Source organism: Rana temporaria, chromosome 5 (genome assembly GCF_905171775.1).
Source record: "Rana temporaria chromosome 5, aRanTem1.1, whole genome shotgun sequence".
Classification (NCBI taxonomy): Eukaryota; Metazoa; Chordata; class Amphibia; order Anura; family Ranidae; genus Rana; species Rana temporaria.
Window position 1 is genome coordinate 325,546,509 of NC_053493.1, and position 25,432 is coordinate 325,571,940.

The 25,432-nt window shown below is 40.2% G+C and overlaps 1 protein-coding gene across 5 annotated transcripts in view; it reads right to left on the bottom strand.

The window, feature by feature from the left end:
• TOX (thymocyte selection associated high mobility group box) overlaps nucleotides 1-25,432 on the bottom strand; it is a 300,519-nt gene that overhangs the window by 110,834 nt on the left and 164,253 nt on the right. For 4 of the 5 annotated variants that reach the window (XM_040354249.1, XM_040354248.1, XM_040354251.1 and 1 more), the window contains one exon: nucleotides 3,511-3,753. In XM_040354249.1, the coding sequence (XP_040210183.1) occupies nucleotides 3,511-3,753 (243 nt within the window). Of the gene's footprint in view, nucleotides 1-3,510; nucleotides 3,754-10,482; nucleotides 10,510-25,432 lie in introns of those variants that run through there. The other variant, XM_040354252.1, reaches the window with a different exon arrangement.

Below are 25,432 nucleotides of genomic sequence, written 5' to 3' on the forward strand. Positions count from 1 at the left end.
AATGATAAATTATTCTGCAGACCACTATTGTAAAACACGTTGTCAGCTTGTTCTGGCTTGATTTGTTACAATGTAGGAACACAGCTATTCTAAAAATTTGTCAAGATAAGGAACATAGGATATATGTTTCAGTTAGGTTTACATACAATTCAGTATGGTCTGATGATGAAGTTTAATATGGAGTTAACAACTTTACAACTAAGGAAGCTGCCATCTTAGCCTCTGTTTGATCTGCATTTGTCATGGATTTGCACATGTGGTCAGCTATAACACCAGCCATTTTATAGGACTAACATAAGCACATGAGAAACTGTTATCATTCAAAGTATGCCTTATGCCCCGTACACACAATCAAAATTTCCGATGGAAAAAGTCAGACGGACTTTTTCCATCGGAAATTCCAACCGTGTGTATGCCTATCAGAGTTTTTCCATTGCATATTCTGAGGAATTCTGCTGGAGTTTAGATAGAGAACATGTTCTCTTTTACTCCGATGGAATTCCGTCGGAATTCCGATGTGAGTTTGGTCGGGCAAAAGCCTGATCGTGTGTATGGGGCAATACATGTGACTGTTTTGTAAAACAGTTAAATTGGTGGGTTAATTCATCTTTAGGTTCACCTCGATCTAAACAGCCAAGAAAGACACTTGATGGTACTTAAAGCGGAGATCCAACCACAATTAGCATTTTTTAAATGTATGTCCTTTCATCCTACGTTTTTATAATATAAATCCGGTCACTTACTATTTTACAATCTGCTGCCGATCCGCATTGATATTCAAAAAAGATAGTTTATAAAACTATGTCTACACCGTTGTAATGTTGCTTGTGGGCATTGTGAAGCCTACAAGCACTTACTTCCTGGAAGTCTTGGATGGGGAGTGATAATTGGACAGCGCACTGCATCCTGGGAAATGACACACATTTCCCAGGAGCATTAGAGGGAGATGATGTCAGAATCCTAGGTGGTTTCAAAGGCAGATTTTGTGGGACCGCATAGCAACAGGCATTTCCAGATGAGTAAAACATTTTTTTTTTTTTTTACTTTTTTAGGTCTAATGAGCACAATAATGAAAAGAAAATTTGGGATGGAAACTCCACTTTAAACGCACCTAAACACAAAAACAAAATATCTAATACTTTGCAGTTTACCTGTGTTTAGATGAGGTCACTGAAATCATTTTTTTTCCAGGCTTTTCTCCTTTATTTTCACATGGTAACCCTATGAGTAACTTTTTTGTCCCTGGGTGGCTATGCTCACTCCTCCATTGTAACAATGTAGGGAACAATGTGGTTGTCACTCAGGCTGGATGTCAAACATGTCTGCCTTGTTTCATCCACATTGCATGGTATATGGGGGAGTGGAAGCTACCAGAAGTAACATAACAATGTTTTATGCTTGCAGTTTGCTTACAGGAAATGACAAGGGCACTTATTTTTGCACGATCAACACAGATTTCTCTATTTGCTGTATTGTTCCAATGCAGTCACCATATTTAAGAACCAGTAAGATTTACTAAAACTGGAGCACTCAGAATCTGTGCATAATAGCCAATCAGCATCTAACTGCAGCTTGTTCAATTAAACTGTGCCAACAAAACCTGGAAGCCGATTGGTTTCTGTGCAGAGCGGCACCAGATTTTGCACTCTCCAGTTATAGCAAATCGTCGCTAATATATTGCAGTTTTGTTCTTGGGTTTAGCTATCCTTTAAAATATACATTTATAGTAACCATCTATCAGCCTGGCAAATTTTGCATTTGCCAGTATTGTTCATAAGGGTAAAGGTTTGGGGTTGGGTTTGGGTAGTTTTTTGAGGTGCTCAATCTCAATTAGCAATATGGTAGGTTTATTTTATAAATAGGTGAAAACTAGCACATGCTCAAGGATCACTTAAGCTGTAAGCCCAACATTAGGCTTTAAAGTAATTAAAAATTGTCTATAGAATCACCAATGGCCTCCCATTTTTTCAATACAGACTAGAAACCAAATATTTTAAAGAGGGAAGTTAGGTTATGTTTTCAGTATTTCACAAACCATCCTTAAAAAAACACAACCTGGGTGGAGGAGTTACATAAATGGCAAAAGAAAGAAGGGTTCTGTTTTTTCTGAACCTATATAGTACAGCTGTGGTCAAAAGTTTTGACAATGACACAAATATGTTTTTAGATCTTTTTATCAGATGCTACTATGGTATACTGAAGTATAATTACAAGCATTTCATAAGTGTCAAATTCATTTGTTGACAATTACATTTATGCAAAGAGTCAACATTTTAAGTGTTGACCTTTCTTTTTCAAGACCTCTGCAATTCGCCCTGGAATGCTGTCAATCAAATTCTGGGCCACATCCTGACTGATGGCAGCCCATTCTTGCATAATTAATGCTTGGAGTTTGTCAGAATTTGTGGAGGCTTTTTATTTTCACCCGCCTCTAAGATTGACCAAGTTCTCAATGGGATTAAGGTATGGGGAGTTTCCTGGCCATGGACCCAAAATGTTGATGTTTTGTTACCCAAGCCACTTAGCTATCACTTTTACCTTATAGCAAGGGGATCCATCATACTGGAAAAGGCATTGTTCCTCACCAAACTGTTCTTGGATGGTTGGGAAAAGTTGCTCTGAGGATATTTTTGTACCATTATTTATTCATGGCTGTAGTCTTAGGCGAATTTGTGGATGAGCTCACTCCCTTGGCTGAGAAGCAACCCCACACGTGAATGGTCTCAGGATGCTATACGGTTGGCATGACACAGGACTCCGATGGTAACGCTCACTTTTTCCTCTTCAGAGAATATTTTTTCTGGATGCCCCAAACAATTGGAAAGGGAATTCATCAGAGAAAGTTACTTTACCCCAGTCCTCAGCAATCTAATCCCTGCACCTTTTTGCAGAATATCAGTCTGTCCTTGATGTTTTTCTCAGAAAGAAGTGGTTGCTTTCTGGACACCAGGCCATCCTCCAAAAGTCTTCACCTCACTGTGCATGCAGATGCACTCACACCTCCCTGCTCCTATTCCTGAGCAAGCTCTGCATTGGTGGTGCCACGATTCCGCAGCTGAATCAACTGTAGTGCCAGAAGGTCCTGGCGCTTGCTGGACTTTCTTGGGTTCCCTGAAATCTTCACAAATGCAGTGGAAATGTTTTTTTTGGGGGATTAAGTTAATTTTCATGGCAAAGAAGGACTTTGCAATTAATTGCAATTCATCTGATGACTCTTTATAATATTCTGGAGTATATGCAAATTGCCATCATAAAAACTGAGACAGCAGGCTTTGTGAAATTTAATATTTGTGTCATTCTCAGAACTTCTGGCCTTGACTGTACAGTGGCTTTTATTTGGAGCATTAAAAGGTAAATACATAACTGTGATTCTTGAAATTCATATATGACATCCCTGACAATCGGCATATACTTGAGAATCATAAATTAGCAACGGGAACAGCCTTTACAATGTCTGACATATTTTGTTATTAACACATACACCATCAAAACATAAACAGATTATCTTACCACTGAAAGGGAGTTTGAAATTAGAGACCCATCCTGACCCAGCATATTTGATACTGTAATTGCTGGCAGATCCATATTTTGAGGGTGAAATTGAAGTAGGCCATTCTGGTTCATGGGATGACACATCGAATGGTATCCTGACTCTGCCTCTGACAATGACACCAGTGAATGCTCTGGCAGTGATGGTGGTGTAATAGGTGGAATGTTAAAATCTTCATTCTCTAGGCTATGTCCAGGGTAAGACTGTAAAAGAGAACATAAAATATATCTGTCACTGTAACCGCAAATACAACAAGTTTTACAAGCTAAGTTATTTTTATTCTAGAAAAGCACATTTTAGACCCTAAAAGATGATTGTGCTGCTGTTTTAATGTTGATTTTGGAACATTATCCCCCCAAAGGCATAACAAAGTCTGGCATTTGTAGAATTTCCATTAGGCACTTTTCTTAAGAACCAAAAATCATTTAATACATTCCTAGGGCACCATTAAGTTGTATTGTTGCTGAATATCTGATCTGAGGAAAACAAATGTAATTTCTTGAATGTACATGTGATCCAAAAAGGTTTTACCTTGTTGCCAGCATATGCAATTAAAAATGGTTCAAGGAAAATTAGCTTGAGGATCCTAGAAATGTTAATAACACAGAAACATTTACTACATACTGTATATACTGTGTTTGTGTATGTATATATATATATATATATATATATATATATATATATATATATATATATATATATATATATACAGGGAGTGCAGAATTATTAGGCAAGTTGTATTTTTGAGGATTAATTTTATTATTGAACAACAACCATGTTCTCAATGAACCCAAAAAACTCATTAATATCAAAGCTGAATATTTTTGGAAGTAGTTTTTTAATTTGTTTTTAGTTTTAGCTATTTTAGGGGGATATCTGTGTGTGCAGGTGACTATTACTGTGCATAATTATTAGGCAACTTAACAAAAAAAAAATATATACCCATTTCAATTATTTATTTTTACCAGTGAAACCAATATAACATCTCAACATTCACAAATATACATTTCTGACATTCAAAAACAAAACAAAAACAAATCAGTGACCAATATAGCCACCTTTCTTTGCAAGGACACTCAAAAGCCTGCCATCCATGGATTCTGTCAGTGTTTTCATCTGTTCACCATCAACATTGCGTGCAGCAGCAACCGCAGCCTCCCAGACACTGTTCAGAGAGGTGTACTGTTTTCCCTCCTTGTAAATCTCACATTTGATGATGGACCACAGGTTCTCAATGGGGTTCAGATCAGGTGAACAAGGAGGCCATGTCATTAGTTTTTCTTCTTTTATACCCTTTCTTGCCAGCCACGCTGTGGAGTACTTGGACGCGTGTGATGGAGCATTGTCCTGCATGAAAATCATGTTTTTCTTGAAGGATGCAGACTTCTTCCTGTACCACTGCTTGAAGAAGGTGTCTTCCAGAAACTGGCAGTAGGACTGGGAGTTGAGCTTGACTCCATCCTCAACCCGAAAAGGCCCCACAAGCTCATCTTTGATGATACCAGCCCAAACCAGTACTCCACCTCCACCTTGCTGGCGTCTGAGTCGGACTGGAGCTCTCTGCCCTTTACCAATCCAGCCACGGGCCCATCCATCTGGCCCATCAAGACTCACTCTCATTTCAGCAGTCCATAAAACCTTAGAAAAATCAGTCTTGAGATATTTCTTGGCCCAGTCTTGACGTTTCAGCTTGTGTGTCTTGTTCAGTGGTGGTCATCTTTCAGCCTTTCTTACCTTGGCCATGTCTCTGAGTATTGCACACCTTGTGCTTTTGGGCACTCCAGTGATGTTGCAGCTCTGAAATATGGCCAAACTGGTCGCAAGTGGCATCTTGGCAGCTGCACGCTTGACTTTTCTCAGTTCATGGGCAGTTATTTTGCGCCTTGGTTTTTCCACACGCTTCTTGCGACCCTGTTGACTATTTTGAATGAAACGCTTGATTGTTCGATGATCACGCTTCAGAAGCATTGCAATTTTAAGAGTGCTGCATCCCTCTACAAGATATCTCACTATTTTTGACTTTTCTGAGCCTGTCAAGTCCTTCTTTTGACCCATTTTGCCAAAGGAAAGGAAGTTGACTAATAATTATGCACACCTGATATATGGTGTTGATGTCATTAGACCACACCCCTTCTCATTACAGAGATGCACATCACCTAATATGCTTAATTTGTAGTAGGCTTTCGAGCCTATACAGCTTGGAGTAAGACAACATGCATAAAGAGGATGATGTGGTCAAAATACTAATTTGCCTAATAATTCTGCACTCCCTGTATATATATATATATATATATATATATATATATATATTAGGGAGCCATTGCTTTGTATAAACGGAGATCCATTTTTACCATAAATATTTAGCTGTATACATAAAAACAAAACAAAAAATACAGCCAAAAGTTGAACTCTAATAAAAAAGAAAATGTCCCAATTATTTTGACATACCCAAAGCACTATTGAAGCAGCAGTAAAACCTTTTTCCACAACATGCACTTTACTTCTGGTGAATGTGGGCAAGCACTCTCCAGTAAAGACATGTAAAGTACTGAGTGTACAGCTTGTACAACAGTGTGTATTTGCTGTTCCCTAAAAATAACTTAACACACAGCCATTAATGTCTAAACCACTGGCAACAAAAGTGAGTACACCCCTCAGTGAAAATGTCCAAATTGGGCCCAAAGTGTCAATATGTTATGTGGCCACCATTATTTTCCAGCACTGCCTTAACCCTCTTGGGCATGGAGTTCACCAGAACTTCACAGGTTGCCACTGGAATCCTCTTTCACTCCTCCATGATGACATCACAGAGTTGGTGGATGTTAGAGACCTTGCACTCCTCCACCTTACATTTGTGGATGCCCCACAGATGCTCAATAGGGTTTAGATCTGGAGACATGCATGGCCAGTCTATCACCTTTACCCTCAGCTTCTTTAGCAAGGCAGTGGTCATCTTTGAGGTGTGTTTGGGGTTGTTATCATGTTGGAATACTGTCCTGTGGCCCAGTCTCCAAAGGGAGGGGATCATGCTCTGCTTCAGTATGTCACAGTACATGTTGGCATTCATGGTTCCTTTAATGAATTGTAACTCCCCAGTACTGGCAGCACTCATGCAGCCCCAGACCATGAAACTCCCACCACCATGCTTAACTGTAGGCAAGACACACTTGTATTTGTACTCCTCATCTGGTTGCCGCCACACACGCTTGATACCATCTGAACAAAATTAGTTTATCTTGGTCTCATCAGACCACCGGACATTGTTCCAGTAACCCACGTCCTTAGTCTGCTTGTCTTCAGCAAACTGTTTGCATGCTTTCTTGTGCCTCATCTTTAGAAGAGGCTTCCTTCAGGGACAACAGCAATTCAGACCAATTTGATGCAGTGTGCGGTGTATGGTCTGTCTACTGACAGGTTGACCACCCACCCCTTCAACCTCTGCAGCAATGCTGGCAGCACTCATATGTCTATTTCCCAAAGACAACCTCTGGATATGACTCTGAACACGTGCACTCAACTTCTTTGGACAACCATGGCGAGGCCTGTTCTGAGTGAAAGATGTCCTGATAAACCACTGTATGGTCTTGGCCACCATTCTGCAGCTAAGTTTCAGGGTCTTGGCAATCTTCTTATAGCCTAGGCCATCTTTATGTATAGCAACAATACCTTTTTCAGATCCTCAGAGAGTTCTTTGCCATGAGGTGCCATGTTGAACTTCCAGTGACCAGTATGAGAGAGTGAGAGCGATAACACCAAATTTAACACACCTGCTCCCCATTCACACCCAATACCTTGTAACACTGAGTCACATGACACAGGAGAGGGAAAATGGCTAATTGGGACCAATTTGGACATTTTCACTTAGGGGTGTACTCACGTTTGTTGCCAGCGGTTTAGAAGTTAATGGCTGTGTTGAGTTATTTTGAGGGGACAGCAAATTTACACTGTTATACAAGCTGTACACTCACTACTTTACATTGTAGCAAAGTGTCATTTCTTCAGTGTTGTCACATGAAAAGATATAATAAAATATTTACAAAAATGTGAGGGGTGTACTCACTTTTGTGAGATACTGTATACTGTCTATGGGCAACTCACTAAGAAGCGTCAATAAACACAACTTTTTCAGTTCAGTGTACAAGTTTCTTTCCCTGTTGTGTATCGAATGAATGACAATGTAAAAAAGTATCTTTTGACATAAAGTGTGGATATTCTCCACATCTTTATTTTTAAAATATGTTTTTATAAAATGTGCAAATCAAAGTAAACCTGCTAAAATCAATGCTATATTAGCAACACAAAATGAGTATTATTAAAATGTAAGTTTCTTAAAATTCTCAATTTTTTTCCAGAATAAACCACATCACAAAAGCAATTACTGAATGTAGATTCAGTCACTGTAAGCTATGGCAGTTCTAATTATTACCCTTCAGGTTTGTTAGTACATTAAATATGACAGCAGCAATTATAATGTTACTATAGAAAGAAAAGTATGTGGCAAAATATTGGAGACTGGCTCCAGTGAGGAGAATAAATACAGTTTTACATCACGCAAAACTTACAGTGCAATCGTGTAAATGCCTCCATTTTTCTTAGGTGGAAGGGGGAAGGGATTATAATGTTCTGCTGTACTTTTCGTTGTGCACTGCTTGCATTAAATTACGATATGACACAAAGTGTCGCTCAGGTATCCCATGACATTGGCCCTCTAAACAGTCAGACAAATAAAGTCTCAGCATGAGTTGAACAAACTTTAAAAATCTGTCCTCTCTTTTATTCAGTCAGGAAGTGTGGATTTCTGTGGATCTGTTCTTATTATTTCTGGATCTTACAAAAAATTTATGATGTTACTATTAAAAATTCCAGTGAAGTGCATCATTAGTCATAGAGACCCTGGTTGTCCTGACATATATACAAATAATGTGTGATGGCATTTTAAAGTGTTACTAAAACCACAACAGTAAAATCAGCCTGTATATGCAGTAAAGCATGCTTGTTGTAATCACTGTGGAACCTAAGGGGGTAATCCTCTGCATTGTGTAAAAAAGCTGTTTGATCCTGTCTTCTCTGATCCTCCCATTTTTCCACTGTTCCCAATCCATCTCCTGATAGAAAAGAGCTGTTGGAGTCACTCTGCACATGCTCAGTTTCGTGTGTATTGCTAAAAAGTTTTTTTTTTCTTGGGAGGGTGCATGTGATCAGCACAAGGCCGAACGGCACTGTCCAGTCAGGGGGTCAGGGGTCCTACAGCCTCAAAGGACAGTCAGAGTAGAATGAAAACACCTCATACAAGCTTTAACCAGATGCGGATAGAAGTCACAAGACTGCTATATACTGCTGATGAGAAAAGATACTGTATTTAGATATTTATATTTACTAAAATAATTGCATTTCCATGTTTTGTGTACTGTGGGAAACCAGATATAGTAAATGTAGTGTTCTGGATTTAGTAACATTTTTAATATAAATATTAGGGTTGTCCCGATACCACTTTTTTAAGACTAAATACAAGTACTGATACTTTTTGTGACAGTGACGCACTGATGGCTGGCACTGATAGATGGAACAGACTGATGGGTACTAAAAGGTGGCACTGACTTGGCTGGCAGTGGCACTGATGGATGGGCACGGATAAGTGGCACGCACTGATGTCTGGCACTGATTGATGAGCACTGATAGGTGTTACTGTTGTAGCAGTGCACTGATAGGTGGCATATATTATGCAGCACAGATATATGGCACACAGTGATGGCTGACAGTGATAGGTGGCACTGACTGATGGCTGTCAATGACACTGATGGGTGGGCACTGACGGATGAGCACTGACGGATGGGCACTGACAAATGAGCACTGACAGATGAGCACTGACTGATGGCTGGCACTGATGGATGACACTCATGGATGGCACTGACTGATGGCTAGCAGTGGCACTGATGGATGGACACTGACGGATGGGCACTGACTGATGAATTGGCACTGACTGATGGCTGGCACAGATGGATGGCACTGATGGCTGGCACTGAATGATGGATGCACCCTGACAGATGGATGAGCACTGACAGATGGCACTGACAGCTGAGCACTGACAGGTGGCTGGTACTGATCGCTGGCACTTATGGGCACTGAAATAAATTACATGAGAGGAAAATAACTAAACTATTTTGCTATACTGCCTCTGATGCCCATCTTGGTACACCCTGCATCTTGTTACATCCGGCCCATATAGTTCGGGCTGGGTGTACCAAGATGTCCGCTGCTGGCTTAATGTGGCCGAGTGCAGGGTGTACCAAGATGGGATTCGGGATGTCCAAGCACTGACGGCAAAACGGAGCATCACTTCAGTTACCGAATGTGACAGCTCCGGTCACCAATCATGATGGATAATGCGGCTGCACCCTGCACCCCTGCCAGGCAAGCTTACCTGCTTGAGGACTCACTCTCCGCTCTGCCCACTGACTCCGCCCCTATTGCACGCCACCTCTCTCTCCCATCCCAGGTATCGGATTAGGCATCGGGAGCATTTGTGCGAGTACAAGTACTCGCAACAAATGCTCGGTATCGGTCCCGATACCGATACTAGTATCAGTATCGGGACAATCCTAATAAATATGCTTCCAGACTCTTCCAGACCATCTTCAACAAATATGTGCCACGTTTCCCCCACACTTAATGCAACATTTTTTATGTTTAGACCTAATTGCTATTTGACATATATGTTATTTGAACAAAAACGTGGAAACATAACTTAATTATATACCAAAAATTGCATATGTTTGGAATTATGGTCAATATAAAAGTGGATATCAAGGCTCAGCACTCTGACAGCCAAAACATACAACTCTGAGATCTGTTAGCCAATGCAAGGTTTCAAAAAGCGAAAAAAGTGGAAAAAAAATGTTTCTTCTTTTTGTTACTGTTAAATGACCACAAACCTTCTTTTTCATCCTCTTTTCTCTGCTGTTGGTGGGCAAGGACTAGCAGTTCATTGATGTCATGGAAGTGATGTTTTACTATGCTAAGCTATATCCAGTAGACTGTCCAATGGAAAGATGTGGAAAGGGTGAATACGCTCTGGTAATTTCAGCAGCAGCAGCAGCCAAAAAGTGTTGTCAGCCCTCTGCTGAAAAAGATGTAATGAAGAATGATTTGGCAAGATCACCGGGTAAATTCAGAGGGACAGAAAGGAAGGAAAACATATAATGAGCATATTGTATTGTGTAATGCACAATTCACAATGATTCTAATATTTGCTGGGGGCTTGTTAATACTTGTGGCTGTCATTGCTGCTACTCTAAAAAAAATATCCATGGTGGATCACTTTTCAGAAGCTTTTGACAGGCAGCTTGGAGGTGATATTTCACCTCCAACACACCTGTTTTAAACTTGAAGGGTCACAACACCACTCCGCAACTGCATGCACTACACACATGGTTGCAGGGTGGTTGTGGCATGGCCCCATTCACTGAAATGTGTCGTATTTGCTGGTGTACTGCCCACCGAAGGCAACCTATGGTATAATTTTTGACACAGCCGTGAAGCAAACCATTGCAACCACAGCATGTATACCACCCCCTCTGGCCACCACTTTCGGTTAAGGGACAGTCAGGGGGTGGAAAACACAAATCAACTGCCTCTTTTTTTTGTCCCCCAGCCGCAAGGGTAAATGAGACCTAAAAGTCCAATCCTTCCAAAAAGAATAGGTCTCTGGGACTATTGATGGCAAAATCTTTATTTCTTGATATTTCAGCTCCTTGGGTAATGCTAATATATATATATATATATATATATATATATATATATATATATATATATATATATATATATATATATATATATATGTGTATATATATGTGTATATATATATGTATATATATATATATATATATATATATATATATATATATATATGCCAGCCACAACAAATAAAATGGCAAAACAAAGCCTAAAAAAAAAATCTTACGGACAAGACACAGCACACTGTTCATGATTGATTCATATTTTATGGTTTTGTATTGTTCATGGACATTTTCTATGTAACAGTTCTATATATTATATTTTAAAGTCATCAATAAAATAATTTTTTATTGAAAAAACATGCTGTGCCTTAAAAGTCGCAGTATGCTAATTAATTGTGTTGTCTATGTTTAAACTATATTATACTTTTTAATTTTTTAAAACAATTTAAAGTGTTATTTTATATCCGTTTTTTATTATTTATATCTACAATATACAAATATTTGATACACAAAGGAATCACAAAGTGCTATGGGTAAGCTAACAAAAGGGCTCAGCAATGGATGCATGCCTTTGTCTCACTTTGTTGACTGAATATTCAATTAGCCATACAATAAGGTATAAGCCATTGCTTATAGGTCATTCACTCCTGTTTTAAATTATAGCTTAATTTATGGAGCCTGCAAACAAAAATAGGGTTTTAACTGGCTTACATTAAGATGTAAAAAGGAACTAAAATCTTCACCTGCTGGTGGGATGAAAGGCTGTATAATAGTTTCATGCAATATTCCAATAATGCAATAGTAGGAGGAGTCTGCGCTGTGATTACACTAGTGACAAACAATATAATTTAATGGACGAGGAAAAAGTGATAGTGGAGGGAGGGGGGTGGATGATGGAATGAAAGGAATAAACGTGTGAAAATGCAGCAACAATATCTTACACAGGGGTGAGACTAATCCTATTGGGACCAAGTGATGAACCACAAGGGGAATAGGTAAGTGAAGGAGTGATCTACCTCATGTGTATTCAAACACATAGGGTGGAATGAGTGAAACTCAAAACAATAATATTCACAGTGAGGTGAGGAAATAACTGATGTAAACAGCAAATGAAATAATGCCAAAAACCAGTCAGTGAAACGGTGCAGCCCAATCTTCAAATCATGCAGCCAACACCATAGAGTGAAGTAACCAGCTTACCTCTTAGTTGATACTCACACGTGAGGCAAATGGCTGATACCTCTGGTTGGTTGGATGTCCTTTTTGACAGATTGCAATGTTGAACCATGCATGTGGAGAAAGAGTGAATGTATATTGTGGGTAGACTTCCTGTCACTCCAAGGACAGACAACGGGAACTCTCTAGGTTGCAGTACACTTACACAACTCACATGGGAGCGGAGCCGGGCGCAGGAGCGGAGTAGAGGAGCCGGGCGGAGGAGCGGAGTAGAGGAGCCGGGCGGAGGAGCGGAGTTGTCACCCATGTGTGTGCTGCACAGTGTGCTGTAAGGGGCTTTGGTGTGAGCGCTTTCTCCGGCTTTCTTCTTTTCTGCTCTTGGACATACTAGCAGGCTGGAGTTTCCTTGATGTGTGCAGTGCAATGGATGTGAGGTTTTATCCAGCACAGGCGGTTGTGTAAGTGTACTGCAACCTAGAGAGTTCCCGTTGTCTGTCCTTGGAGTGACAGGGAGTCTACCCACAATATACATTCACTTTTTCTCCACATGCATGGTTCAACATTGCAATCTGTCAAAAAGGACATCCAACCAACCAGAAGTATCAGCCATTTGCCTCACGTGTGAGTATCAACTAAGAGGTAAGCTGGTTACTTCACTCTATGGTGTTGGCTGCATGATTTGAAGATTGGGCTGCACCGTTTCACTGACTGGTTTTTGGCATTATTTCATTTGCTGTTTACATCAGTTATTTCCTCACCTCACTGTGAATATTATTGTTTTGAGTTTCACTCATTCCACCCTATGTGTTTGAATACACATGAGGTAGATCACTCCTTCACTTACCTATTCCCCTTGTGGTTCATCACTTGGTCCCAATAGGATTAGTCTCACCCCTGTGTAAGATATTGTTGCTGCATTTTCACACGTTTATTCCTTTCATTCCATCATCCACCCCCCTCCCTCCACTATCACTTTTTCCTCGTCCATTAAATTATATTGTTTGTCACTAGTGTAATCACAGCGCAGACTCCTCCTACTATTGCATTTATTTTTTGTCCTTCATTGGAAAGACTCTTTTTTGTCTGCTGCAGTCCCCCACTCCTAGTCCATTTCTCTCCTTCCCCTCTGCCACCCCCCCATCCCCACATTTATCCACTACAGCGCAGGAGTTTCACCTAGAACCATAATATTCCAATAATAATTCCACTGTTTTGGAAATTCAATTCAAAGGAGTAAAGCTACCCAGGGTCATAAGAGAGTGCTTCCCAGACTTGTGAACGATTCATGAATGATCTTTGTACACAGTGAAAGGTTTTACTTTTTTTGATAACCAGTGTGTTTTGATTGCATTTTGTTCTCCCACGTCTAATGTTATTAAATTAAACGCTTGTGAATATGTAATATACCGTATACCGCAGAGCTCATTAAATACATCTTTTACTTTGTAGACATTTCAATATTATGATAATATGTTTCACAGAGAACAGTTTGAGAAGTTTAAAAAGGATGAACCTTATCTTTAATTTCTGAATGGAATACATTGAGAATGAAGAGTCTTTTGTCTCAGCATGACTTAGTCTCAATAGTTTTAGAACTTAATGCATTACTGTGGAAACCTGGAGTCCATTACATAAATCATTTCAACTCTCAGCAAGAATTGTCCAACAGTGCCATTGATATGTTTAAGTCAATGATCCTGAAAACAACTTTTTGTCTTATTTCACATGTTCGACAACACTAATAGATCATCTTCATTTAAAAGCACTCAGCAGGCTAATTTATCAAGCTGCAGTTATCAAAACCATATTATCTTTCAGGGCACAACTTTCCTTTTATCTCTCTCAACTGTTTTGTGCAATCTACCTTGGACACACAAGGCATTTTTCATGTACTGAAATATATACTGTATATATAAAGTGAATGTATTTATCCCATGGCCATAATAGTATTGTCAGATTGTCAGCAAAAAATAAAATGCATTTGAAACACCAATGTTGTGATTTTAGGGGTATTAATAAATAGGCATGGGGTTTTCTATTTAAAGTGAATCATGCAGGTTTGAGATTTAGGGCACCAGACAATATATGTGCAGTTCAGCCCAGGAGAATTTTTTAAACAATAATGCACTGCATGGCGAACATGGGGGGGGGGGTCATAGAGTACTTTTTTAGTGCTAGCGCTTTGAGCAATGAACCCCTTTGCTGTCTTTCGTTCTTATTGGAGGTTTTTTATAGCACTTCATTTTTTGTTTGCTGTCCGATTTACAGTAATCCTTCTTTTTTGCAGGAAGGCTCCCCTTCAAAAAAAAATTGGGCTTTCATTTCATTTATTTTTATGTACTATCTTTTTATGTACTGTATTTAGATTCTTTAGGTCAAATCATTCACTTACTTGTTACTAAGCGTCTGTTCTTGGAGGGGAATTTAGTTCACAGCATGCAGTTGCAAAATTTGAAAGGAAGAAAAATTATGTGCAAGAACAGTGTGCACCTCACTTTATATCACTAAGTAACACCCTACCCTGCACACTTTGGGGCAGATCCACAGACAGAGTACGCCAGCGTATCTACTGATACGCCGGCGTACTTTCAAATTACCCATGTCGTATCTTTGGTTTGAATCCTCAAACCAAGATACGACGGCATCTGGGTTAGATCCGACAGGTATTTGTCCTCGTACGCCTTTCGGATCTAAGATGCAATACTTCGGCGTCCGCTGGGTGGCGTTCACGTCGTTTTCCGCGTCGGGTATGCAAATTAGCTATTTCCATCGATCCACTAACGTACGAGCGGCCGGTGCATTATTTACGGCGTCTTTAGTCGGCTTTTTCCGGCGTATAGTTAAAGCTGGTATTTTGCGGCGTATAGTTAGACTTGCCATGTTTAGTATGGCCGTCGGTGAATCGAGATGGACGGAATTCACGTCTAAGTTAAAAAAAATTACGTCGTTGCAACGTCATTTAGCGCAATGCACGACGGGAAATTTAGAAACGGAGCATGCGCAGTTCATTCGGCGCGGGGACGCGCTTCATTTAAATAAAACACGCCCCCTAATCGCCGATTTGAATTCCGCCGCCAGAGATACACTACACCGCCATAACTTATGGCGCAAAATCTTTAAGGATTCTAAATTACACCAGGTAAGGTACGGCGGCGTAGCGTATCTCTGATATGCTGCGCCAATCTATTTCTATGTGGATCTGGCTCTTTGTCTTTAGTTAATTTAGGCCTAGCATTGCTATCCAAAACTGTCCTGCTGCTGGCCAATTTTATGCTGTTGTATCATCTTCAGTCTCCTAATGCTTGCAGTAAAATACCTGCCTCCACTTTTTTTTCTCTTGTATAATTCAGATAATTCTCCCTCCTTAAAAACATCCTTATGCTGTATCATCTGCAGTCTCTAAATTCTTAGGCTGCATTCACACCTAATCGCTGCGTTTTGTCCCGTGAATTGTGGCGACAAATTGTATCGTTTGGTAGCACGATTTGCGGCGACAAAACGCTACGATTTTAACCCCCATTAACCCCCAGGTCCACATCTCCTATGCCGAACGCCGAAGCCGCCTGAAAAAAAGGGTGCGGGACTTGTTTGGAGCTTCAGGCGTTCGGCGTTTCGGCGTTCAGCGTGGAGATGTGAACCATCTCCATAGAGGGCAATGGTATTTGTCCCCTCCAGCGTATCGAGCATCGGGCGTAAATACACCTAGGTGTGAATGGAGCCTTAATGAGAGCTTTATGGAAATGGGGTAGTGGCAGAAAAGTTTTGTATCAGCAGTAACAGGAACAGCCATGGCAAACTACAGGCTAATTTCTCGTTGCCAGTGAAATTACTTTTCCCTCTAAACTTAAATAATGAATTCCACAGGCATATATGTGCTATTAGTGTACATTGTTGCTGAGCCTGTCTGTGAAAATAACACAGATTTGTAACACTATTCACAGTGTTAAGATATAGCCATGCATGTTATTTAGAAGATTTGCATTTTCAGTGTTGTCCTTAAAGCTACATGAAAAAACCCTCTGCCTGATGTGATATTTAAAAAAAAAAATTGCATTGTATGTGTCCCCCATGGCAGTGCCCAACTCCCCATGCCTTTTTGACATTAGTGACTAATGTATACAAGCCCCATAAATGGCCAGAATTTAGCATCAAGATTCATCCCCTTTAAAAGCATCGCAAATATTGCAAATATTGTGTGACATAACAAATTGCAACTATCACAATTTTATTCCACAGGGTCTCTGCTTAAAAGATTTAATGTTTTGGGATATAAAATGTGTTATTGTGCATTTTAATATGTGCAAAAAAAGGCTCTGGCAATGAAGGTTTAATTATAAACCTAATGATTAAAACTCCATTTAATATTTAATATGTTGGCACTGATGGCATGCATATATGCAGCCTCTTGGCCCCAAGTGGCGCATATTTGTGTATCACATTGCAAACACAGATGTGCTGAGAGCGCACGCCCTGCGCACTCCCATCACAGTTATTGGCTAACGGAAAGCTTTCAGATCATGTGACCGCTGGGGCCGCCAATCACGGTGGTCCCATGATTATAGACCCCACCTCCCCGCATCTGAAAACCCTTAAAGGGTGGGAAGGTTGCTGATGACACTGTCCTTATACTCCCTATGACATTCTAATCAAGAAACCCTTAAGTCAGATGTGCAGGAGCAGACTTCAGAATGTTTTCTGTTAGTCATAGATCTCCTTTACGGGCTGTGCAATAGTCAGAATTTTGTTTAGCTGTCTTAAGCTGGCCATACTTGAATTAAAATCTGTCCGGTTCAGCAGGAATTGGCTGAATTTTGATCTATGTGTGGCAGGCTGGTTGTACTGAAGTCCATCCATCAATCATGGATTTTTTTGTGATCACTGCCAGTGGCTGTAGCTTGAGAGGGACCCCCCCCCCCCCCATCAACACTGACTGTCTTCATGGGGAAAGTGAGCAATTTTATTTCCTTCAGTCCATGGTTTAAGGAAAGAAGATTTGTTTATATATGGCCTGCCTTAGTAGTGTAGATGTATTGCCCTCAGGGCTTCTGGTTGTCCTGACCACCAGCTGAAATGATTCCTGTATGCCTAAACAGGCCATAGATTATGCAGTTTTCTTTCCTTCCACCATGGTTGTAATCCTGTATGCCTAAGGCAGGCCATACTGTAGATTATGAAATTGTCTTTCCTTCCATCCCAGGTGGAAGGAAAGCAATTAGCTACATTTCCCCATCAACACAGTCTTTATTGATAGGGGAATCCCTCTCATAATGTTATTGTGTTCTGCCAGTGGGGAGTGTGGTAGAATACGATGATTAGTGTTGCCCGCTATAGCCAGTGGCACTAATCATTTGGGAAAAAACAGAGAGGCTGGTTGTACACAAGTCGACTGATAGATCGACTTGTGTACAAGCAGAGTGCCCATACATTTATCGAAATTTGGCTGGTCCCTGCTGAATTTCGATCCATGTAGGACTGGCCATACACTGATAGATGTTTTTTCATTCAGCCTGAAAAAACACAATAATACATTTTCTTTACGTTAAGATCAAGGACAGTAGAGAGACCCCATAAAAATGTTGCTATGGGGCCCCATTATCTGTAGTCACACCCCTGCGTATCACTTAAGTATGGACGACACCGCTAACTATATAAATAATGCCTCAATCTATGTTGCGGAGATGCACTCTCTGGACTTGTCATGACCTGTGTCATGATATATATTTCCAAAAATGTATGTGTGTGAATGGCTATATACAGCAGAAGCACTTGATGGTTTTATCTTTCAGAATTGTTATAGAATGTCTGGTTTGCATTTAGGCTTTGACCCATAAAGGAATCTATAGTAGTAGCAGGTTGCCTGTGTTGAGGCTGAGTGTGTTCCATGTTGGGAATCATAACACAAAAGTTCTGCTGCTCTGTTCTTCTTGGCACTCTCATTTTCTCTACCCTTTCAGACCTTGCCACATGGTTCCCATTAGGTTTATATATACAGACAGACAGGCTGGCAGGTAAACAGTTTTACTACATTATTTTTAATGTACACTCCTGGTTGAAAAACTCATGCTAAAAAAATCAACCCTTCCTAGGAATTATCAAAACTCCAACAACATAAACAATAGTAAGTTGTGTACTCAAGTGAAGCATCTTTTTAATTTTGAATAATGAAGATGTCAAGCCAAATGCTAGAGTAGTTTAACTTAATTAGATAGTCTATTTTTACAGGCAGCCTTTTATTTCTCATTGAAAATCTAGCTTCTCTATGCAAGGCAACAAGAGCAATTCTGTCTATAATGAATACCTCTGGGACTATATACACTAATCATTACAATCTTGCACTGAAACTGGTTTAGTAACTAGTTTAGGCTTGCAAGACTTTGTTAGATTAACTCAATCAATCAAAGCATAGCTCTTTTATCACGGAATGTGATCTAAAAAAGAAACCATTTAATTTAAAGATAACATTTACACCTTAGCTGAACACATTTTTACATCTACAGACCAGAAAACCTTCCCAAGTAAAGCTTTAAATGCACAATTTAATAACATTTAACGGTTTAATAGAAATAAATTATTTTGCCATTTTTCTGTGCAGACTGCTTATAAAGAAAAATATAATTTTTACTTAACTGTAAAACCCTTTTCTTGAAGTACATCACAGGACATAGGATTGTCTAATTCTTAGACCAATTAGTTATGCTCCACCTTCAGTTGATTGGAGACTTTGAAAAGCAAGGCTGAAAATCTAGCACTGCATTACCCTTCCTACTCCTAGCATGTCTTTAGTTTTGTAGCAAACAATACAGGAGATTTAAAGACGGTCACACATGTATCAGAATTCAGCAAGGGACTGACGAATTTACTTCTGTTGGACCTCCCCGTCGAATAAAAGCCACTTGATCAGTGCTACAAGCGATAGGCTGCAACACTGATTGACATCAATTGATATAAGAAGAGAAATTGTTTATGGCATCATCACAGTATAATTTTTTGCACATACCAAAATATATCAAAACTTGGCCAAAACATCTTTAAAAGAAAAACCTTACTCCTAAATTTCATCCTTTGAGCTATGTATAAGGCAAAATACTCATACTGAACCAAAAGAAAGACATTTGGAAAATGACACCAACTTATTCCCAAATTTCTTTCTTTTGGTTAATTTCTCGTTAATATAGGTGACACCCACTACGATTTGGGTTAGGCACCGCTGTTTCATGTGGGGAATCCTGGGGCCACCTGAGTAAATTACTCATATCATCGATACATGTACAAAAAAATCCATGCTAATGGGATAACTCATGCTGGATTCCAGCTCAACATAATCAAATGCTATATATTCCTATGGATGGATTTGTAAATAGGTCAAGAAAGTACGGTATATCTAAATAAGTTGTTTGGTATCTTGTTTGAACTTTTGAATCTCTTATGATGAAACAGGCCCAATGGTGTAGGGTGTCTAATGCCGCGTACACACAATAATTTTTCAGCATGAAAAAAACATAGTTTTTCAGCATGTCCAAAAAACAACGTTTCCCCAACTTCATCATTAAACACGACGTTGCCCACACACCATCGTTTTTAAAAAATGATCTAGCAAAGCGCGGTGACGTACAACACGTACGACGGCACTATAAAGGGGAAGTTCCATTCGTCTTTGGGCTGCTTTAGCTGATTCCATGTTAGTAAAAGACGATTCACGCTTTTCTGTCTGTTACAGCGTGATGAATGTGCTTACTCCATTATGAACGGTAGTTTTACCAGAACGAGTGCTCCCGTCTCAGAACTTGCTTCTGAGCATGCGCAGGTTTTTACGTCGTTTTAGCCCACACACGATTATTTTTTACAACCCGAAAAACGACATTGTTTAAAACGACATTAAAAAATGCAGCATGTTCGATCATTTTAAATGACGTTTTTTAAAAACAAAGTTTTTTTCATGCTGAAAAATGATCGTGTGTACTCGGCATTAGATTGCTGGCTGTTCAGAGTTTGGCCCAGATTCCTAAAGCGTCCATTATATCAGTTCAAATACAATTGTTTATTCCACATCTATTATCAACCTTCCAAATAATTTTTTACAAAAATGATTCACCATAGAGGAAAGAACTGTGCAAAGTTCCAATGGAATAATTAGTAAGCATCATAGGCAACAGGCTATTTCATGATGGATATTTTATGAACAGTTCAGTATGTAATTTGCTGTCAATGCATTCCAAAGCCTTGCTCCTTTATATAGACAGCAATGTATAAAAGACACGACAGGGATGCTGTATTTATATACAATGTAAATTAGAGTCCTCGAAATTAGACTTCAGGTAACAAAATTCAAAACAACATCTCTCAACATTGTCTATTTCCTTGTTTGTAGAAAATTTGACGCGGGAACGATGTCCATACTTAACATTGCGTACGCCTCATAGAAGCAGGAGCAAGGTTACGCCAGAAAAGCCTTACGCAAACGACGTAAAAAAAATTCCGCCGGGCGCACGTATGTTTGTGAATCGGCGTATCTAGGTCATTTGCATATTCTACGCTGAAATCTACGGAAGCGCCCCTAGCGGCCAGCGTAAAATTGCACACAATTATACACCGGCGTATTCAAGTTACGTCGGCGGAGGAAGCCTATTTTTTTAACGTATCTGCCTTTAAGAATCGGCGTAAAGATACAACGGCGCAGATTTGAAATTACGGCGGCGTATCTGGAGATACGCCGCGGTATGTTGTTGCTGAATCTTGCCCTATATATTTAATAACAAAAGAGGCTAATAAGATACAATACAGTAAAAATCATATTGACTATATTTTCCAATTCATCTTAGATCCAATATTTTGTCAGCCATGGGTGGACCATGATAACGCTTAGACATCCCAAGGCCATGTGGCTTACACCCGAGAGTCCTCTAAGCATATAGCTAGGTAAGACAGACTGTTATTTAAAAAATGTATGGACAGCTTAAGAAGTGGTCACTGGAATCAGCTGATTGCCATAAGGCCAATGTGGTCCTAATACAGGCATACCCCACTTTTAAGTACACAACGGGACCAGAGCATGGATGTAAAACGAAAATGTACTTAAAGTGAAGCAATGCCTTTTTTCACTTCTAGGCTGTAGTGGGGGTGCCAGGGGCTTTATTGGGGGCATCAGGGGAACACTCACATGTAAATAAGCTCATCTGATGCAAGGGGGGGCCGCTCCAATCCATCCCCCGGACATCGCACTGTGCACAAAGGACAGTGCTATTGAGAGGCTGGATGGCATTCTGTGGCTGACAGGGAAGCCGGAGGGGATGTGATGTCACCGGAGGTGGGGAGGCAGTCAGGATACAGAAAGAGCACACTGGAACTAGGCAGGCTAAGTGCTCAGAACTTCAGTTCCGTCGAATGCGGGTGTACGGCGCAGGAATATTTGTACTTATGAGACACTTAACGTACACTCGCGGGCATGTCCGTACTCGCGAGTGTACGCAAAGTGAGTGTCCGTAAAGCGGGGTATGCCTGTATTTAAAAAAGAGCAAATATATATACCTGGAGACTACAGGATAGTCAGTCTAATATCAATAGTGTGCAAACTATTGGAAGGGATGATAAGGGACTATATCCAAGAATTTGTATATGAAAATAGTCGGCCAGATTTACAGAGCAAGTACGCCGGCGTATCTACTGATACGCCGGCGTACTTTCAAATTTTCCGCGTCGTATCTTTAGCTTGAATCCTCAAACCAAGATACGACGGCATTTGGGTAAGATCCGACAGGCGTACGGCTTCGTACGCCTTCGGATCTTAGATGCAATACTTCGGCGCCCGCTGGGTGGAGTTCATGTCGTTTTCCTCGTCGGGTATGCAAATTAGCGATTTACGACGATCCACAAACGTACGCGCGGCCGTCGCATTTTCTAACGTCGTCTGTAGTCGGCTTTTTCCGGCGTATAGTTAAAGCTGCTATTTTGCGGCGTATAGATAGACGTGCCATGTTAAGTATGGCCGTCGTTCCCGCATCGAAATGTGAATTTTTTTTTGAGTAAGTCGTCCGTGAATAGGGATGGACGTAACTCACGTCTAAGTTCAAAAAATGACGTCGTTGAGACGTCATTTCGCGCAAAGCACGGAGGGAAATTTCTGGACGACGCATGAGCAGTTCATTCGGCGCGGGGACGCGCTTCATTTAAATGAAACCCGCCCCCTGATCGTCGATTTGAATTCCGCCGGCAGAAATACACTACGCCGCCGTAACTTATGGCGCAAAATCGTTGAGGATTCGAAATTCCGCCAGGTAAGGTACGGCGGCGTAGCGTATCTCTGATACGCTGCGCGGATCCAATTCTCTCTGGATCTGGCCCAGTATCATTATAAGTAGTCATTGGACATGCGCACACTGAAATATTTCCTTTTTGTTCCGAAAAATTAATTAATTTAGTTACTCCCAAAATTTGTTTTTATTTTATTTTTTTCGTTAAAAAATGCATTCATCTGAAAATCCGAATTATTTAAGGTCGAATCTGTCCATCGAATGTTCTAAGAACATTCGACAGAGCAGCTAAACTGTACGATGCCGCAATTGTAAATTTCCGGTCGAATATTCCGCCTACAAGCTATAGAAGAATTCTAATGTTGTATAACACTAGTAATAATTATATTTATAAATTATTATTACTAGTCAACCAACATTCAAAATTCTTCTATAGCCTATGGGCCGAGCATTTGACCGCAAATGTATGATTGCGGCGTCGTACAGTTTAGCTGCTTGTCGAATTTTCATAGAACTTTTGACAGACACCATAAGCCTTCAATGACAGATTCGACGTTTGTATGTTTTGCGCTACTTCGTCGAAGCTGCCAACTAGATAAAGGAAAAAGGAAGACCTGTGGACGTGGCGTATTTGTATTTAGCAAAAGCATTTAATACACGTCCGAATAAATGCTTAATTTCCAAATTAAGGTCTGTTGGCTTAGCCCGTAGGGTATATACCTGGGCAGAGAACTGGTTATGGGTAGCAACCAAAGGGTGGTGATAAATAGTGTGTACTCATAATGGTTTAGTGTGGTAGGTGTGGTATCCCAAGGCTTTGACCTTGGACCAATTCTGTTAAATTAATTCATTAAACAAGTAAAAAAGGCACAAAACACAGGTACCTCAAGTAGTGGTACCCAATAGTCCAAGGGCAAAGGTAAGAAGCTGTGTATATACACATATATATGCACACATAGAACTCCATCCTGCATGGATCTGATGTGGTGCCAGCTTTACAGGACTTGCTGTGACTGCAGTCCCACTTTCATCTCTTCAGCCCAGCAACCGGATTTGAATGCAACTTACCTGTTCTCCATGTGAGTGGATGTTGTTGTTTATTAAATTATTCTTATGAAACATACTCAGAGGCGCCCCTCTTCTTGTTTTTTTGTTAAATGTATTCATAAATGTTATAAAGGTTGGTATTAATAGCTTAAATTGCAGTGTTTGTAAAAGATACAAAACTAAGCAGGGCAATTACTTTACAGTAAGATGTAGAAACCTCACAAGAAGACCTTAATAAAATATTGGGATGGGCAAATACATGGCAAATGAGGTTTAATGTTAAGAAGTGTAAGTAAGGCATATGGCCTAAATTTGAGTAACACTAAGAGGAGGGTCAGCATCACTGCGGCGTGCAGTAGATGCAAAGCGTTACTTGGGTTTTTGGTGGGGTGATTTTTTTAAAATGTTTATTACTTACTGGATTGGTGGGTTGGGGGGATAGGGTTTGTCCTGTAGGAGTATAGAGGAGGGAGATCTTGTCAGAGCTCAGTTGGTGCTTGTGCCAGCATCAGACTTTCTCCTGCCCTCCTTCCCTTGTTTTGGTCTGTGAGAGCTTCCTGCCTTTTTTGAGGTGCTTGACTATATTTTGTGGGTTCTCTGAGCCTACACTTTAACTTGTTGTTGTTTTGGTATTTTCTTATATCTTATTATAGCAGCTGTCAGGGGGTCCACTGGGTCTGAGTCCAGAGAAGGGCGACAAAGCTAATAAGGGACTAAAGGAACTCAGTTACGAGGACAAACTATAAGCTCCCTAGAGAAGACACTTGAGAGGATATATGATAGCGATATACAAATACTTTAATGGTAGTTCTAGCATATGGAGGAAACTATTCAGTTTCAGGGAGCTTAAAGGGGTTGTAAAGGTAATTTTTCCCCCTAAATAGCTTTCTTTACCATAGTGCAGTCCTCCTTCATTTACCTCATCCTTCGATTTTGCTTTTAAATGTCCTTATTTCTTCTGAGAAATCCCCACTTCCTGTTCTTCTGTCTGTAACTACACACAGTATTGCAAGGTTTTCTCCCTAGTGTGGAGAAAGCCTCTTGAGGGGGGAGTTGGCGAGCAGGAGTGTCATTAACACAGAGCTCCTTTCTCTATCTGCAAAGTAGAGAGTGTCCTGACTTGCCTGCTCGCCCCCCCCCCCCTCAAGAGGTTTTCTCCACACCAGGGAAGAACAGACAGAAGAACAGGAAGTGAGGATTTCTCAGAAGAAATAAGGACATTTAAAAGCAAAATCGAAGGATGAGGTAAGTGAAGGACTGCACTAAGGTAAAGGAAGCTATTTGGGAAAGAAATACCTTTACAACCCCTTTAAGAAGACACAGGGCCACTCAATGAAATTGGAAGAGAAGTGGTTTAGCCTTAACCACTTGCCTACTGGGCACTTCCTTACCTTTCCTGCCATGGCCAATTTTCATCTTTCAGTGCTGTTGCACTTTGAATGACAATTGCACAGTCATGCAACACTGTACCCATATGAAATTTGTATAATTTTTAAGAGCTTTCTTTTGGCAGTATTTAATCACCAGTGTTTTTTTTTTTTGCAAAACAAAAACAGTTTTTCTTAGTTTCTGTTATAAAATTTTGCAAACAGGTAATTTTTCTCCTTCACTGATGTGCACTGATGAGGCTGCACTGAAGGGCGCTGGTAGGCAGCACTGATGGCCACTGATAGGCA